The following is a 16,107-nucleotide window of genomic DNA, read 5'->3' on the forward strand; positions in this document are numbered from 1 at the left end:
TAGTGGCCCTCGAATGGGTGAGGTGCTCAAACTTGGGGAGGAAGAAGGAAGAGATGGTGAACAAAAGGGGCTTGGGAGATAGAGGGAGCATAGTTTCGTCATGTCTACGAAGTTGCCTGTGGGCCCCCATGGCCATATATTGCTTATTGAAAACTAGTACTACAAAAACCTGTTAACATGTTCTCTCTTCCTCTACAGCTTGCCTATAGTTGGCAGGCTTCTTCCGTAGTTCAAGTCGCTACAAGCACATATATTCTTTGACGGCATCAGCTAGACTATCTAATTGGTTCCTACAATTCTACTGAGCCAGGAAAACATAAAGCTATCAAACATAACATTTCTTGGTATTGGCCATTTCGGAAACTCGCATGCTCGTCATTATGGTAACATCATCTAGGCAATAACTACCAAAATAGTGGGATTGAACGCCATAGCTATCTTTGTACACTCGATCTAACGAGGTTGCACTAAGCCGCAATGGGAATGACGGTTCATCTCGTCGAATAGACCGTATTGATACTCTACCGAACTCTGCTGTGTAGGTTCCCACCATCTTCGACAGTGAGCATAGTAAATAGGGTCACTCGAAAGCTTGTATGGTGATCCGGTTGTTGGTTCAGCCACGAGGTGTGCGGGCTGAGCTGCAGGGACTCCATTCCTTTCCTGGGCTATCGCCTCATATCCAGTTACCATATATGGCTCAGCATACAGGTGTCCATCATCTCCATTCTCATTCCGGTCAGGTACATCGCACATTTCACGATCACCACCTGTGGCTGCCCAATCCAACGGAGTCGGGGCATGGCCAACAGCACTGGCTACATTCGACCTTTCCTGGTTCAGCAATCTGGTTTCGCTGGCGTGACCAGTTGCTGCATAGCTGTGCTCTGGGGAGATCTGCCACATCTGGATGAGGCGTGATTGTTGTTCTGGGATGGCATGTTCAAAAAGCTCCGTCTGCTTGGCTGAGAGTGTTGAGGGGTCCACGTTGTGCTGTCGGAGTGTCTCGTTGACGGCAGCATTGGGGTCGCGGCGAGGAACTCCTTCTGAGGAACGAGTAGCATTCTGTTGAGCAACATGCGCAGAATGATGGTAATGTTGCGTGATGCTATACACAATTGGGGATGAGGGAGCAGGCCGCTGTGCTCCCACGCTCCCTTCGGGTGATAACGGCATCTCTAGGTTCATTTGCTTTTCGAAAAGTGCTGAGAGATCATTTTGTAATTTCAAATCGCTTTCAGAAGCGGACAATCCGCACTGCATGATTCTCTGGTCAGAGAGCTTATGGAATCATAAAGTTAGATATATGAAGTATCTACCTGGCTACAATAGGGGTTTTCGATGAAAGCAGCAAGTGCATTGGAGATATCTGTAACTTGCCCACAGCAGGGGCAGCTATGCAATATGGATGAAGACATATCGTCTATGTTCTTGGAGTGTGCAAATTGGAGGATGTATGATGCACGCTTGACCTTCTCCTGCTCGGTGTTCTCGAAGTGAAAGGGCGGGTGGCAAAGCCGTGGGAGGGAACAAATATTGAAGCTCTAGACAGCTCCAGGTCCAATTTGGGATATACAGCCCTCTAGCCGAAGGGAATCAAGCAGCAGAGTAAGTAAAGGATATCAGTGCTCCGTGGATTGGAAAAATAAATAGGAAACATCAAGCAAGGTGGCGGGAAACATTGGTCAAATGTCAACTGAAACACAGGTCGATGCCCGAAACAGACACATGGTTGGGCATTTATAATGAAAGACGGTAGAATCAGTACCTTACTCATGCAGTCTCACAGTCTCTTGGTTCACAGAGAGTAGAAAATACCTACCTACTGATAGAAGGTTGCGCGGCTGACCACCCACCGGATGCTGGTTATGTCCTGACAGAACCATCTACGTCACTCAAGAAGATGATCGATTTCAGGCCGACAGGAGACAGCCGGCGGGGATAAAGACTGGTAATACATGCCAGCCCACATGCATAGAATTAGTATACGGGTATGTACATACCGGTATCCCCTCGAATATGAAAGTATTGACCGGGTGGAAAACTTGTATGCGTTGACATCGAAGCCCCAATCAATTGTGGCGCGCAAGCGCTGTGCAATAGCTTTTGTCAAGTAGAGTATACTATATTATAGTATGTATAGGAACGATACAGTGAGACTTGTTCAGTCCTTATCGCAACCCAGCGGAGTGGGGCCAAGCAGAGCTGCAGGGATCGCATCACATGACAGCGTCGGGCTTGGTAAAAGCGGCAAGACACTAGCCTATACCAGGAAGGGGATGATGTACTCAGCTGTTCGTGCTTAGGCAGGCATTGCTAACTACGCGTACCTTAGCTACCTACCTTACCCGAGTGCTCACATCGCTATCTGCCTCGTTGCTTGTGTGAAAGCTTTCAAGTGTCCCCAGTAACTCATCACTTTGATCTTATCGATTTTCTCCTATCTTCTGATTCTACTCTTATCACTCGAATCTGTGTTGAACAACCCTCACCAGCCATGGTTCGTTTCTCAATCCCCAAGTCGACGTTCCTCTGTAACTGATTATCTCTTTACCTAGACTTCCATTGGCACTGGGTACGATCTCTCCAACTCAGTTTTCTCTCCAGATGGTCGCAACTTCCAGGTATCCATTCGCCTTCCTCCACCTTCATAGCAGACGCGGCTCTGTTGACTATTCAAAATAGGTAGAATATGCCGTTAAGGCGGTAGAGAATGGAGGGACAGCCATTGGTATCAGGTGCAAAGACGGTGTTGTGCTCGCAGTAGAGAAAATCATTACCAGCAAGCTTCTGAAGCCTGGCGCCAATAAGAGAATAGCTACGGTTGATCGTCACGTTGGCATTGTAAGGATCCACGCTGATTCCATATAGTGGGCATCTACGCTTTTTAGGGGCCTGTCGCGCTAATATGTTGCTTCCATGACAGGTTTCCGCCGGACTGGTGCCAGACGGGCGACATTTCGTTTCTCGGGCCCGTGACGAGGCTTCATCGTGGAGAAGTGTCTACAAAGGGCCAATTCCAACCTCCGCGCTATCCAATCGCCTTGGGAGTTACGTGCAAGCCTACACACTCTACTCTAGTGTCAGGCCTTTTGGCGTGACCGCTATTGTCGGAGGCTGGGACTCCGAAGCCGAGCTTGCTGTCGACGGTCAAGTCGGAAGTGGGCCCAAGGCGGGTTCTGGTGGTAAGGTCGAAGGCGCTAAGACTGGGGGCCCAGGTCTATATATGATTGAACCAAGCGGCCTGTACTGGGTATGTTCTTGCAATCTACAAAGGTGCTTTTAGACGATGCTGACGCTATCGAAGGGTTATTATGGCGCTGCCACTGGGAAAGGGAGACAAGCAGCCAAGGCTGAGCTTGAGAAACTCGACCTGAGCTCCGGCACACTGAGCCTTCTCGATGGAGTGAAGGAAGCGGCTCGAATTATTTATGTCGCCCATGAAGACAGTAAGGACAAGGATTTTGAACTGGAAATGACTTGGATCAGTTCATTAGACGGTCCGACAAAGGGGAGGCACGAGGAGGTACCTAGAGAACTCCGTGAGGAGGCAGAGCGGGCAGCAAAGAGAGCTCTGGAGGGAGAGGATGAGGACGAAGACGCAACAAAGGGTGACTCGAACGAGAATGAACGGATGGAGGAGTGAACTTTATAGCCTTAACCCTACACTTGGAACTCGGTCAAAGAATAATCCATCTCGTTATTTTGCCCTTATTCATGTGACCTTCATATCTTAATGCACGGTAAACGAATGTATGCTATATGGCAACTGTGACTTAAGGCCGCCAATCAAGGTTCCGATCTTCAACGTAAAGCAATCGATTATTCTTCTTTTGTAGAGGTGATCGATTACCGTAAATCAACTTCGAACCAACTCAAAACGGAAAAGAAATCGATGCCTTGCCGAAGGTCCACTAAACAACTTTACCCTCAGCCCAGTCTCTTCTCTTTGCTCCAAGTTCTACTGCAGCATTACCCCAGTCCTCTCCATGGTTGTGCATCCCCTTTTTGCCCATGCCGGCTCTTTCCAAGCCTTGCTCTTCAGTCAAGACAGTAAGCACGCCAAAGATGACCGGCACTCCCGTATCGAGCTGCACACGCATCAATCCATGAGAGACGGCATCCGCGATGTATTCGAAATGCATAGTCTCCCCTTTAATCAGCACTCCAACGGCAATGATGGCATCAAAAGGTCTAGGCGTATCGGAAGATGGCGACTGTGGAGATGCCTTCGTGAGGTCCGCTGTAGAGGAGGACAGCAAATCGGTGGCACTGATGCCTTGCGCCGAGGCTGAGCCTTTGGAAGCTTCAATCTGGGAAGCCGCGTATAACCTGACAGCGTACAAAAGTCAGCATCAGTCTCCGAAGTCTCCAATGAAATGCCCGAGAAGGAAAAGACATGATGACAATATGCTTACTTCTGCACGGCGAAGGGCAACTCATAACTGCCTGGAACAGTGTGGATGGTTATGTTATTCTCAGAAACTCCAGCTGCAAGGAGGCTCCGCTTAGCCCCATCCACGAGAGGACCAATTATGCCCATATTCCACCTCGCATGGACAATGGCGATTCGTAGCCCAGCCCCTAAGATTCCATCATTTAGCAGACGGATCATTAATCATACGATCATCCTGAAAGAGGTTATTACCATCGTATGTCTGCGCAGCGCCTGGGCCTTTCAGAGACAGAGAAGTCATCACGTCCGAATCCTGTAATGAAATTTCCAGATATTGGTCCTAATAGGCTACCGTTGTCAAATTGAAGGAAGATGGTGTTCGGGGAAACTGACGAGACGGACAAACAATGTGCAACAGAAGTGGGAGTTCCGGCGCAAAGTGGGGAACGGAAGTCTACCCCGCTGGATCAAGGATAATGATCTTTTGAGCTAGTTATCTAGTTAGCAGTACTTACTGATGTAATAAGATGTCCCCAGGTCCCTCACTCTTAACCCATGGAAGACCACGTTATTGCATTCGACTCGATATGTGCAAGGCTAAATCGCTGGAGACTACTGGCTGCTACGGTTTGCCATGCGACAAAACGTCGGAGACACCTCAGACAGACGATTACAACAGCAGGGAGGCAGAAGCAAACCGCAACTAGGAGAATCATGGGTAAAAACTACCAATACTGCAGGATTTATATGTTAACATCATTAATTTAGAGACCCTATGGATTAATTGAGAGTTCCCAGTCTCGTGCCCACGAATCTATCGTTTTTGCTTCTCGCTCTCTATTCAACAGTAACCGACTTCGCGAGGTTACGGGGGAAATCGACGTTGAGACCCTCTCCCACTGCAAGCCAGTAGGAAATAAGCTGTAATGGAATAACGTTCAAAAGACCTTGAAGACAATCGACCGTCTTCGGGACCTCAATCTTTTCTGTTTGAGCGGCAGAGAACTCTGGATCATCGTAATTGCAGATCACGATAGGGCGGCCTCCTCGGGCAATGACTGTAGGATGGTTAGTGACTAAAGCTTACGGATTGGAGCGGAGGATTGACTAGCCTTGCTGATAAGCGTTCAGTGATTTTGAGAAGATGTTATCCCTCGTAAGGATCATGATGATGGGTAGGTTCTCATCGACAAGGGCAAGGACACCGTGTTTCAGTTCGCCTGACATAACAGCCTCGCAGTGCAGGTAGGAGATCTCCTTGATCTTAAGCGCACCTATAAAATCATGTTAACTGAGGAGTGATTATAGGAAAGATCAACCTGCTAACCTTCAAGGGCCGTAGGGAACTGGCCACCTCTACCCAACAGCAGCAAACTCTTCTGGTTCTTGAAGAACTTGGCGCACATCTGCTTAATGGGCTCATTGAGCTTCAGGATCTCCTTGAATTGCTCTGATACCTTGGCCAAACCCTCCATGATCTCCTCGCGTCTCTTCTGCTTGGAAGCCCGATCCTCGCTAAGCGAGAGTGCAAACATAACCATGGCCACGAACTGCGATGTGTATGCCTTCGTAGAAGCGACACCAATCTCTGGACCAGCATTGATGTGCACACCGCAGTGAGTCAGGAGGGAGATGGATGAGCCGACAACATTAACAATACCAACAGTCAAGGCACCACGCTCGAGACAATAGCGCAAGGCCATCAGGGAATCGGCTGTCTCTCCTGACTGGGAAACGAAGACACATGTGTCGTCACGGAACACAGGCGCTTGTCTGTCCAGGAAGTCCGAGGCAAGTTCAACTGAGATAGGAATCTCAGTAAGCTCCTCAAAAACACCACGCACAGCCATGCATGAGTGGTAACTGGTTCCACAAGCTACGAAGATGATTCTTCTGCACCGACGGATGGTAGAAATATACTGCCGGAGACCGCCCAGTGTGACCTGCTTGTTTGCGACATCCAGTCGACCGCGCATAGTGTTAACCACGGATTCGGGCTGCTCAAAGATCTCTTTCTGCATAAAGTGATCAAAGTTACCCTTCATAATCTCCTGTAGCTCAAGTTCAATGGTCTGAATGGCGCGGACATTAGACGTGCCATCATCCTTAGTCAAACGATGGATGTTCAGCTGTCCCTCATGAATATGAGCAATGTCATCATCTTCTAGGTAAAGGACCTTCTTAGTGTGCTCAACGATCGCTGATGGGTCTGATGACAAGAAGAATTCGGCTGGCTGAGGAACGCCGTCATCGGAAAGGAAAGCGCGAGACTGGGACCGGTGCAGGAGTGACTTGTCAGGAGGTGCAAGCAATCCAGTAGCAGACTTCTTGATGGCAACGTTTTGAGAAGCCTGCTCCGCTGGGAGGGGGCCATCTTCGGAGTATTCCACATCAACGAAGTCCACCTTCATCTTCCTTGAAGTTCGCACACCAATAACAAGCGGGGAACCTTTGCGGGCCGCAATAACTTCATGAGGATAGTGCACAGACTTGATGAGGAGACCGAAAGCGCCTTCGAGTTCTTTGACAACAGCCTTGGCCAACACCGTGAAGTCAATGTCTGGCTGCTGATCATAAAGATACTTAGTAAGCTTGGCGATGCATTCCGTGTCAGTCTCGGTCTCGAAGCGGAATCCTTTGCTCTCCAGCAAGGCTTTCAATTCTTTGTAGTTGGTGATGATACCATTGTGAACAACAGCAAACTCCCAGTTGGCATCAGATCTGGAAGGTGGCATGTGTTAGTCTCATGTTTCCTAAGCCTAATCCAATCGACGTAAATTCAGTGAACCCACCTGTGAGGATGACAGTTCTGGCGAGACGGAGTACCATGAGTAGCCCAGCGTGTGTGAGCAATGCCAGCATGGGACTCAAAAGTCTTGGTGAAATCGGGCTTGGACTCTTCAATGAGTTCCTTCAACTTAGCGACCTTGCCAACTTCCTTGAAGGCACAGACTTCCTTCTTCTTGTCGCCATCGACTGCGAGACCGGCTGAATCATAACCGCGGTATTCGAGTCTAGAAAGACCTACGCGATGTCAGGATACAAGATGTAATAGGACATGTTCGCGGAGCGATGTGAGACCTGACGGAGGCTGGCACGATGGAGAGGGACTGACCGTTAAGTATAGTATCGAGAATGAACCTGCGGTCTCTTTCGACAAGGTAGTTGATGTAGCCGAAAATGCCACTTTAAAGTTTGAATTAGACATCGCAATATACAAATTGAGCTTTGGAGCCATACATACCACATGATTATTTTTTGATGTGATTACTCGGAGGCGTGGGAGAGACTAGGGGACCGTTTGATGTTCCAAGAAGACGACACTATGTCTAGATATCGAAAGGAGTTCACCTGAAGAGAACAATGTTAATCAAGACACCGACAACATTGCATTCGGCAATGTATGTAACTTACTACTTATGAAAAGGAGTGATGAACAAGTGTGTAGGTATGAAAGGGGGAGTTGAAAGAAGGAGGAATCAGGAGGAAAGGACACGGAGAGGTTGAGGAGGTGGTTCACTGGGATCAACAAACAATTGGGAGGGTAGAAAGGAGGGGGAGCTGTTATGTTTTATGTGGTGAGATCGACCCACCTTGGCACACAGACCAGGGAAGCTGCTATAGGCACACTCAGCCATTCGTCAAATGAGGTAGCAGCCAATAAGCCCACCCTGCGCCTCACACAATCGACTGGTATGTTTCACCCGTGACCTGAGTCAGGCCAGGACCATCCGCATCCAAGGTAGCGATTGAGTATTATTGTACTAGCTTGTACGAATTGCTCAGTAGATACCGAAGTAGAATACTCACCCCCACCTGCATCGTCAGAATAGCGCTCCACTTTTAACTATTATTAGTCAAGTTAGGCAAATTCTTTCCCTGACGCCATGGATCTGGTTCTAATGCTGAGACGGAGTATATGATCTAGGGGACTTCTAAACATAGGTTTCTAATAATAACTTCAGTACTAGGTAATAAATATACTATCACTTCGCCCTCCCTACCGATGGTAGTGGTGACCTGCTTGAAAGACATGTTACTACTACAGTTGGAACATGCAACACATCAAGTTATTGACGGCAGGTAAAGGCAGGTGCAGCACCCATGTCGGTAGTAGTTATGTATGTGTCTTAGGACAAAGAACCTAGCAGATAGAGGCCCTAAATCGTGAGGGTGCCCCTCTTTGTTCTTGAGTCGCATCCCACACTAGATTTTGCCTCTGGTGTGAACTTGCCCATGGGAACCGAGATAATTGAGTGGGAAAAGGGGGAGGGGTATTTGTCGCGATGTGTTTTAAAGGGGCCACCGTGCGTATCCCCTGGGTACTTCATCTGACCCATGGGGAACTGAACCAGAAACTCGAGGCTCCCCTTTCCTAAGCCAAATACCGAATAGTAGTGGTTCAACCAAACAAGATCCCAAACCAATCTTCAGGAGCCGCCGAGCTCTCGTGTTCAAGCAGGTTGGGCAAGTCAATATTTCTAAGTATGGACATGATATGTAAAGCATGGGGTTTATTATATATGTGACAGGCCATTCAATGAGACCTGGATTATGAGTCTCACGTACAAAAAACTATTATAGCTGATGCTAATAACACTTTCGCAGATGCAGAATGCCTACCGAGCATGCAGGCACACCGCCGACTGAGTGGCAAAGACAAAGAAGTGGCCTACATGCAATACTCCATATCTTTCATGATTCGTATCCGGATTCCAGGAAGCAAGGAGTAAATAGATGGACTACGTCACTGTATACAGTAGTCAAAGCTTAAGGTTTATTATGGTGCTATCTGTTGTCGCACAATATAGGACTCTGCATACCCGACAACATTTATGGTGTTCTCAGCGAAGTTGTAGTTTTATGGAGTACCGCACACAGCGTCGCCAATAGTCTGCCTTGCTGTGCGATGGATACCGATACGGACTAGAAGCCCCACACCTCAGTGCTGTAGGGTTTTGAGCTCTAATGGGCGGCCTTGGAGGCTGATGCTTTCAACTTCTTACTGGTAATTTGCGTGTATACGGTTTGTCTTCTTCGCGGTTCTCGCATTAAAATCTGCTGCATAGATATCTGCCCCCCCAGATGCAAGTATGTGCGATGCGTAGTCTGGAAATTTGATAGCCTAATCATATTTCTACATAGTGTTATCTTTATTATAAGCACAGAATCAGATGAAAGTTAAGACAGGCAAACTATTATAGTTTACTGCTATGTTTAAGTACTAGTTTTGGCCCGCGAGCCCCGTGTAAGTGCCTCGCCACCGCCCAAGAGAAGTTAACAAGCTTATCTAGTATCTTCTACCTACACCATTATCGGTTAGATCACTCATCCTACCCATAGTAGCCTGGTAAGCTCAGGAGTCGTTGAAGTAACACACTTGGTGTGATACCTTGAAATTCAAGCCCACTAGCCCGCGGGGACGACAGTCCACTTCACCACCGTCTCATCAGTATGTCTAAGCTGTTACAAATCGGAAGGGTTCCAATCTTGCAAGACATTGGACTTGAAGCTCAGGTCCAAGTCCTATTAACTACTACCACCGTTCCTTACTTGAACTTCACCATAATTATTGTATATAGCACAAGCCATACAAGCTGGATGTAGTTCCATACTACACTGTATCTCCAGAGGCTGTAAAACCAAGTATATTGGAATGACGACGGCAATTGCATTACAGCAAAACAAGTTTGTCAAAGGATGAAGCCACGGATGCGAACAGCAGGATCATCATGCCAACCGATCTTGAACGCCAGGTCTTTCTTCTTTCCGGAGTGCCATGCAGAGCCGTGACATCAAGATGCACTGCTAAATATGCATACATTTATTTACTTTGGGATGGAATCTACATCTTTTACCGTCCGCTGGGTAGTCGATGTCTTTCGCGAAGTGAAAGGTCACCACAGCACGTAACACACATACGCTAAATGATCAAAGGATAACATCGGCACAGGACTAGCGTAGGAGTTGACGATTTTACATAACGGTTGACAAGGTTCTGGTTAGGCATCCTCTGGGGTAGTAGACAGGAGCAATGGACCTAAAGTGACAAAGTATAGCGGATGGCTTTTCTACCTATCGCTGCGTACTCCGCACCCCTAATGTACGTATTAAGAGCAGAAACTGCATAAGGAAGATAGTCTGCGTCGAAACGCGGAAAACGCCTATAACTTCGCAGACACTATGGAAATGTGCAGTACTTGTCTGCCCTTTCGTTTTGCGCTTTTCCAATTCGTGTATTACGCCTTCTTCCTAGCCGACAGCCGTGTTTGTTGAGCCGTCCATCGCAATCGCACATGGATTGTTACGCTCCCCGCCACCTTGCAAGCCATTTCCTGCCATGAATCGCTCTCTCCGCGCGCTTTTCCTGTCGCGTTGGTAGGGGCTTACCAGAACGGGGCAAACGAGATTGTTTAACCTCTTAATCAGTACTGCCTATCTCTGCTTTCTTTTCTTACCTTCCCTCTTCGATCATACCCTCTTTAATTTTAATTTTTCTACCCCAGGAGCTGTAAACCCACCCCTTCTGTAACCCTCCTTTCCTCTAATTCCGCCCGAGCCTGCTTCTCTCGATTCTACCCGCTTTCTCCAGACTTTACTGATTTACTTTTCTCGCGTTACCGCCTTGTGCCCAGGATATTTCCTGCCAATAAATCCGTGCACCGAATAATATACAACTACTAAGGATGCTACCTGCTGGTCGGAGCTGTCGTGGTCTTGGCTTGTAGCCACCTCTCAACATGTCGCGCTCATCAGCAGGATTTGCAGACTTCTTCCCAACCGCACCGTCTGTCCTCCAGCAAAAGCGCAAGAGCATCCGGGAGCGGCCTCGCTCCGAGGCCCATCCTGACCAAGATCATAGCGATGAAGGGCATACGCTTCTTGAAGAGCCCAAGGCAATCCTTGAGTTGACACAAAGTCTTTACGCAGAGGAACACAAGTTGCCTATTGTCAATGGCGATGGACCTGCAAGTTCTGCCAGCGTGAGCGTTTCGGCTTCCCGCCCATCGACACATAACCATAGCACGGCATATGGGAATGAAGCGCGTCTGGATACGCTTACGCCACTCACTAACGCGGAGTCTTCGCCTGCTCAGAGGCTCAGTCCATCTCACATAAGGATAGCCAACGGAATCGAAGATAGTTCGGGCACTATGAAGACCGACGATATGAAGCCCGCCATGACGCCCCTACAAACCCCACCAACGCCCCGATCGCAGAGTCGCACTTCTGGAAATGTGAGGGGCTGGAAGTTAGTCTATGACCCTGATTCGGAGAAGCGGATATCCTCGAAGGAGAAGCGAAGAAAAGCGCGATATGTGGATATAGTGTCTAATGGGCAAGACGATCGACCAGCAGACCCTCGTCTAAAGATTTCCAATTATTCACGAGGTGGTGGCTGCAAGCAAAAGACCAAATTCCGGCCAGCTCCTTACTCATTAAGACACTGGCCATACGACGCTTCGACAACCATTGGTCCTGGACCCCCGGTACAGATAGTGGTCACCGGATTCGATCCTTTGACTCCAATTGCCCCAATAAATGCGTTGTTCTCGAGCTTCGGAGAGATTTCTGAAATCAACAACCGCACGGATCCAATAACCGGTAGATTTCTGGGAATATGTTCAGTCAAATACAAAGATAGCGCATCTTTTAGGGGAGGTGGGCCCGTTCTCGCGGCGAATGCAGCCAGGCGAGCCTATTATGAATGCAAAAAGGAGCAACGGATTGGAACGCGCAGAATCAGGGTTGAGCTAGACCGTGATGGCATCGTCTCGGCAAAAATAGTGACAAGGGCAATTGATTCTCAGAGGATGGGGGACAGGAACAATCTTCTGACTGCAGAGGAAGCTAAAACGGGCATATCGGCCAAAAATAATGAGCCTCCACCGACGGCCCCCAAGGGCCCTTCTGGAAGGTCTCAAATGCGCCCTACGGTCCCAGTCCCCGAAGGGCCGAGAGCAAGCTTTTTGAGGCCTGTTGTACCATCACTTGTGGAAGAAACGCCCATATTGAGTCAGATCAAGCGTGACCCATATATTTTCATCGCACACTGTTACGTACCGGTGCTCAGCACCACCGTTCCGCACCTGAAGAAGAGGCTCAAATTATTCGATTGGAAAGACATACGGTGCGATAAGACAGGGTACTACATTGTTTTTGAGAATTCAAGGCGCGGCGAAGAAGAAACTGAAAGATGCTACAAGATGTGCCATATGAAACCCCTGTTCACATACATCATGAACATGGAGAGTCAGCCCTATGGGAACCCTAATTACGAACGAAGTCCAAGTCCCCAAAGACTGCAGGCGGAAAAGCGAGAGCGAGCCGAAAAGGACAGGCTGAAAAGGGAAACAGAGTTAGACGTGGAAGAAGAGAAGAGACAACGTGCCCTGGATCTGGACCCTTGCAGAGAGGTGGTGGCAATAATAATCCGGGACCTACGAGACAAATTACTTGAAGATGTGAAGTCTCGAATTGCCGCACCGGCCTTGTATGACTACCTTGACCCAGTTCGACATGCTACAAAGAGGGAAAGGCTGGGTATTCCTGAGCCGGAAGGGGCTAAAAGGCCTATGTTCCGCATCGACCTCGACAGTTCAGCTGGCACACCTGACTCACGCTCCGACTTGTCAACCAGTAGGAATCCTCTGGGTTCGTCTGGTCTAAATATACTTGCTCTTCCCCGGATCAGAAAGGCGCATCGATTGGATCGCACGAACGCTGCGTTCTTGGATGAGAGAAGAAAACAGCCCTTACGAAAAAAGGAAGTAAGACCACTTTACCATCGTCTCCAGCAACTACACGATGTGGACGATTCAGACGATGAGCAAAGGACGCCCTTTACCAGGGACACTGAAGATTTAGACAGTCGTGCCCCAAGCCGAATGAGTTCTGAGACATCGGACTCAGAGGAAGAGTTGGACCGATTCGGTTCTGAAACATTAGATGTTCCTGCTGCCGAAAGGCAGACCGATAGCGATAGGTCTCACGATGTAGACATCACGAGAGATGAGATATCTCGCGTTTCGCCGAACGAGGCTCCCGAGCAGGTCACTGACCGACTCCCATCTACATCACGCAAAAGGAAGGTGGATGATGAGCGAGCAAAGGCACGGAAGAGACAGAAAGAAAACGATGAATGTTTCGGTATGGACGATGCAGGAGGATCTGGAGAGGATCAAAACATGACATACTCCCCATCTCGGTCAGTTACCATGCAGGATGTCGTCGCAGCGGCAGATGAACCATCTTCAACTGGCACGGATCCCTTGGTCCCTCAGCGTCAATTAGCAGGGCGTGGCCAAGAAGATGATGCATTGGCACTCATGGACTCATGGAGTGCTAATGTCGAGTTCAAGAATCTCGGCAAAGACCACCGCCATCTTGCATCCCAAGTTGGTAGTCTTGAGCATGGCAAGCAGACTGAAGAGCCTAGAACGGAGATTGAATGGCGAGTATCGAATGACGAGCCTCGCTCAACAGTTGATGACGACGAATCAATTGTGCTGGATCTCGACGGTTGGCAAAATTTAATCAAGGATGAAGAGGACCTTTACTTTCTTCGTGATGTTTTACGAGAATTTTCGAGATCCAATGTTGGGAACCTTTCAGCTTGGGCTTGGAGACAAAAGGAGATCAAGGCACTTAATCGCCCTGAAGAGTCTGGTCCGGTACGCGAGGAGACCATCATTCCCGGTTACTACGTTTCAAACACGACTGGGGCAGCGAGAACTGAGGGAAGAAAACGAATCTTGGAGTCGGAGAAATCGAAATATCTGCCGCATCGGATCAAAGTTCAAAAGGCCCGTGAAGAGCGAGAAGCTAGGGCGAAGAGCGATCCACACGCTGTTGCTGCAGAAGCCGCAAGGATTGCTGCAGCAAAAACGATCTCTAAGTCCACTTCCCGTTCAACGAGGGTTAATAATCGCCGCCTCATTGCTGATATCAACGCTCAAAAGCAGGCTCTTCCTACTCAGAGCGGCGAAGGAGATGTTCTCCGGTTCAATCAGTTGAAGAAACGGAAGAAGCCGGTTCGTTTCGCTCGATCAGCCATCCATAATTGGGGCCTTTATGCAGAGGAGAACATATCTGCCAACGACATGATCATTGAATATGTGGGTGAGAAGGTCCGGCAGCAGGTCGCAGATATGAGAGAACGGCGCTACCTGAAAAGCGGAATCGGTAGTAGTTACCTTTTTCGTATCGACGAAAACACGGTTATAGATGCGACAAAGAGGGGTGGTATTGCTAGGTTTATCAATCACAGCTGTACGCCCAATTGCACTGCCAAGATAATCAAGGTCGATGGCAGCAAGCGGATCGTCATCTATGCATTACGAGACATCGAAAGGGGTAAGTGGACATTTACTGGTCAGATTGAAGAGGTACTAACATACTCCATGAACAGACGAAGAGCTGACCTATGACTACAAATTTGAGAGGGAGTGGGATAGCGATGACAGGATTCCGTGCCTCTGTGGTTCGACCGGGTGTAAAGGTTTTCTCAACTAAAGCTCCCACTTGAGTTTCGTGAATCCATGCCAAAGAGCTTCCCCACTACCTTTTGTCTCTCACTCTTTCTCTCACACTTTCTCCCTCCCCCTTTCCATACCCACCCACCTAAATCTCGGTACCTTCCCGGTCTTGCTCTGCAATTCCATCTATAGATAGATGCATTAGTCTGACGGCGTTCTTTTGGAATTGGTCGAGAAAAGGGTCTGCATCCGGCTGGTAGAATTGTATTTTATGACAACGAAGTGCGTATCTCATGATATGAGTTGACCAGCTGCAAGATATTCGTGGATTTCCATGTTCCAAATTGACTTGCATCCTTAAATTACGTGTGGCATTAGAGTTGACAGCCGGTTGGCAGATTTGATAAATGCAAAGCCGCCGACGGAATGCAAAATGATTCCTGTCAATAAGAGACCAGAATATTCCTGAACAAGCATCTCGTGTTCTAGTGATCGAATTCACTTGTACTCAGACTCATGTATTTAAACTGTGCTTGGTCAGCAAGGTCCAAAGACAAATCAACCGGAAAGGATTATCAGACCCAAATGACTAGGAAGAAGAAAGTTAGCGATTCCTTCCTTGATCATATATTCGTGGCCGCAATTTCCGCAACACAATCTTCCTTCAACAACTTGTGTTTCCAACAAGAGCTTGTGGAGTTCCTTTAGAAGCTGCTCATCATTAAGCGCATCACCTTCCGGTTTAGTGTCAGGAATTTTGGGAAAGCCGAGCTATGTCCGGGTGAGTTCAAACGGCCTATACAGCATATGGTATGATTTGCATTGGATCAATGTACACGCACCTCATTTGCCATGACTCGCAGGCCTTCCCAATCAATCCGAGGAATAATATTCAGTATGAACTCTGGCTGGAACTCAAGTTCTTGCAATTCTAATTCCGCATCTCGAAAATGCAGCGGATATGATGCTGCTGCTGTTTTGCACCCCTTCACAGCACAGGCTAGGAAATTGACAGTGATGAGCTTCATTTCGTATAGAGATATTGACCCAGGATGAAGTAAGTGGGCGACGGTCCTACATGTTCCTTCAAAGTTCCCTTTGGTTATATCGGGTGGGAAAATTTTAGTGTCTTACGTTATCGGTAATTTTCATACATTGGCTGCCGTTTCTCAAGCCTCAGCGAAATTAAGCTCGCATGCTACGATTTAGGAGTAAGTAGTAGGCAAGCACATG

At 48.2% G+C, this 16,107-nt stretch overlaps 8 protein-coding genes across 8 annotated transcripts; 4 read left to right on the forward strand and 4 right to left on the reverse strand.

Moving 5' to 3' along the window:
• Positions 1–453: 453 nt before the first annotated feature.
• On the reverse strand, positions 454–1,418 carry An18g06780 (uncharacterized protein; the record flags this gene model as incomplete). Its single annotated transcript, XM_001399094.3, has 2 exons — positions 454–1,257; positions 1,320–1,418. 2 exons carry the CDS (start codon positions 1,416–1,418, stop codon positions 454–456), a joined length of 903 nt encoding a protein of 300 aa, XP_001399131.1.
• A 293-nt stretch (positions 1,419–1,711) lies between these two features.
• On the forward strand, positions 1,712–2,306 carry An18g06790 (hypothetical protein; the record flags this gene model as incomplete). The annotated part of the gene is made up of 3 exons (XM_059745905.1): positions 1,712–1,755; positions 1,881–1,991; positions 2,144–2,306. 3 exons carry the CDS (start codon positions 1,712–1,714, stop codon positions 2,304–2,306), a joined length of 318 nt encoding a protein of 105 aa, XP_059603011.1.
• A 191-nt stretch (positions 2,307–2,497) lies between these two features.
• An18g06800 (uncharacterized protein) lies at positions 2,498–3,646 on the forward strand (the record flags this gene model as incomplete). Its single annotated transcript, XM_059745906.1, has 6 exons — positions 2,498–2,500; positions 2,559–2,624; positions 2,686–2,844; positions 2,927–3,149; positions 3,219–3,253; positions 3,308–3,646. 6 exons carry the CDS (start codon positions 2,498–2,500, stop codon positions 3,644–3,646), a joined length of 825 nt encoding a protein of 274 aa, XP_059603012.1.
• Positions 3,647–3,914: 268 nt separating this feature from the next.
• On the reverse strand, positions 3,915–4,697 carry An18g06810 (uncharacterized protein; the record flags this gene model as incomplete). Its single annotated transcript, XM_001399097.3, has 3 exons — positions 3,915–4,332; positions 4,419–4,584; positions 4,649–4,697. 3 exons carry the CDS (start codon positions 4,695–4,697, stop codon positions 3,915–3,917), a joined length of 633 nt encoding a protein of 210 aa, XP_001399134.1.
• Positions 4,698–5,233: 536 nt separating this feature from the next.
• An18g06820 (uncharacterized protein) lies at positions 5,234–7,645 on the reverse strand (the record flags this gene model as incomplete). The annotated part of the gene is made up of 6 exons (XM_001399098.3): positions 5,234–5,454; positions 5,509–5,670; positions 5,724–7,117; positions 7,189–7,420; positions 7,512–7,582; positions 7,641–7,645. 6 exons carry the CDS (start codon positions 7,643–7,645, stop codon positions 5,234–5,236), a joined length of 2,085 nt encoding a protein of 694 aa, XP_001399135.1.
• A 317-nt stretch (positions 7,646–7,962) lies between these two features.
• An18g06830 (uncharacterized protein) lies at positions 7,963–8,229 on the forward strand (the record flags this gene model as incomplete). Its single annotated transcript, XM_059745907.1, has 2 exons — positions 7,963–8,089; positions 8,186–8,229. 2 exons carry the CDS (start codon positions 7,963–7,965, stop codon positions 8,227–8,229), a joined length of 171 nt encoding a protein of 56 aa, XP_059603013.1.
• Positions 8,230–11,136: 2,907 nt separating this feature from the next.
• An18g06840 (uncharacterized protein) lies at positions 11,137–14,911 on the forward strand (the record flags this gene model as incomplete). The annotated part of the gene is made up of 6 exons (XM_059745908.1): positions 11,137–11,379; positions 11,494–12,890; positions 12,930–13,540; positions 13,796–14,206; positions 14,279–14,752; positions 14,808–14,911. 6 exons carry the CDS (start codon positions 11,137–11,139, stop codon positions 14,909–14,911), a joined length of 3,240 nt encoding a protein of 1,079 aa, XP_059603014.1.
• A 521-nt stretch (positions 14,912–15,432) lies between these two features.
• An18g06850 (uncharacterized protein) lies at positions 15,433–15,902 on the reverse strand (the record flags this gene model as incomplete). The annotated part of the gene is made up of 2 exons (XM_001399101.1): positions 15,433–15,645; positions 15,717–15,902. 2 exons carry the CDS (start codon positions 15,900–15,902, stop codon positions 15,433–15,435), a joined length of 399 nt encoding a protein of 132 aa, XP_001399138.1.
• Between the last annotated feature and the right edge of the window lie 205 nt (positions 15,903–16,107).

The sequence above is a fragment of the Aspergillus niger genome (assembly GCF_000002855.4).
Source record: "Aspergillus niger supercontig An18".
Classification (NCBI taxonomy): domain Eukaryota; kingdom Fungi; phylum Ascomycota; class Eurotiomycetes; order Eurotiales; family Aspergillaceae; genus Aspergillus; species Aspergillus niger.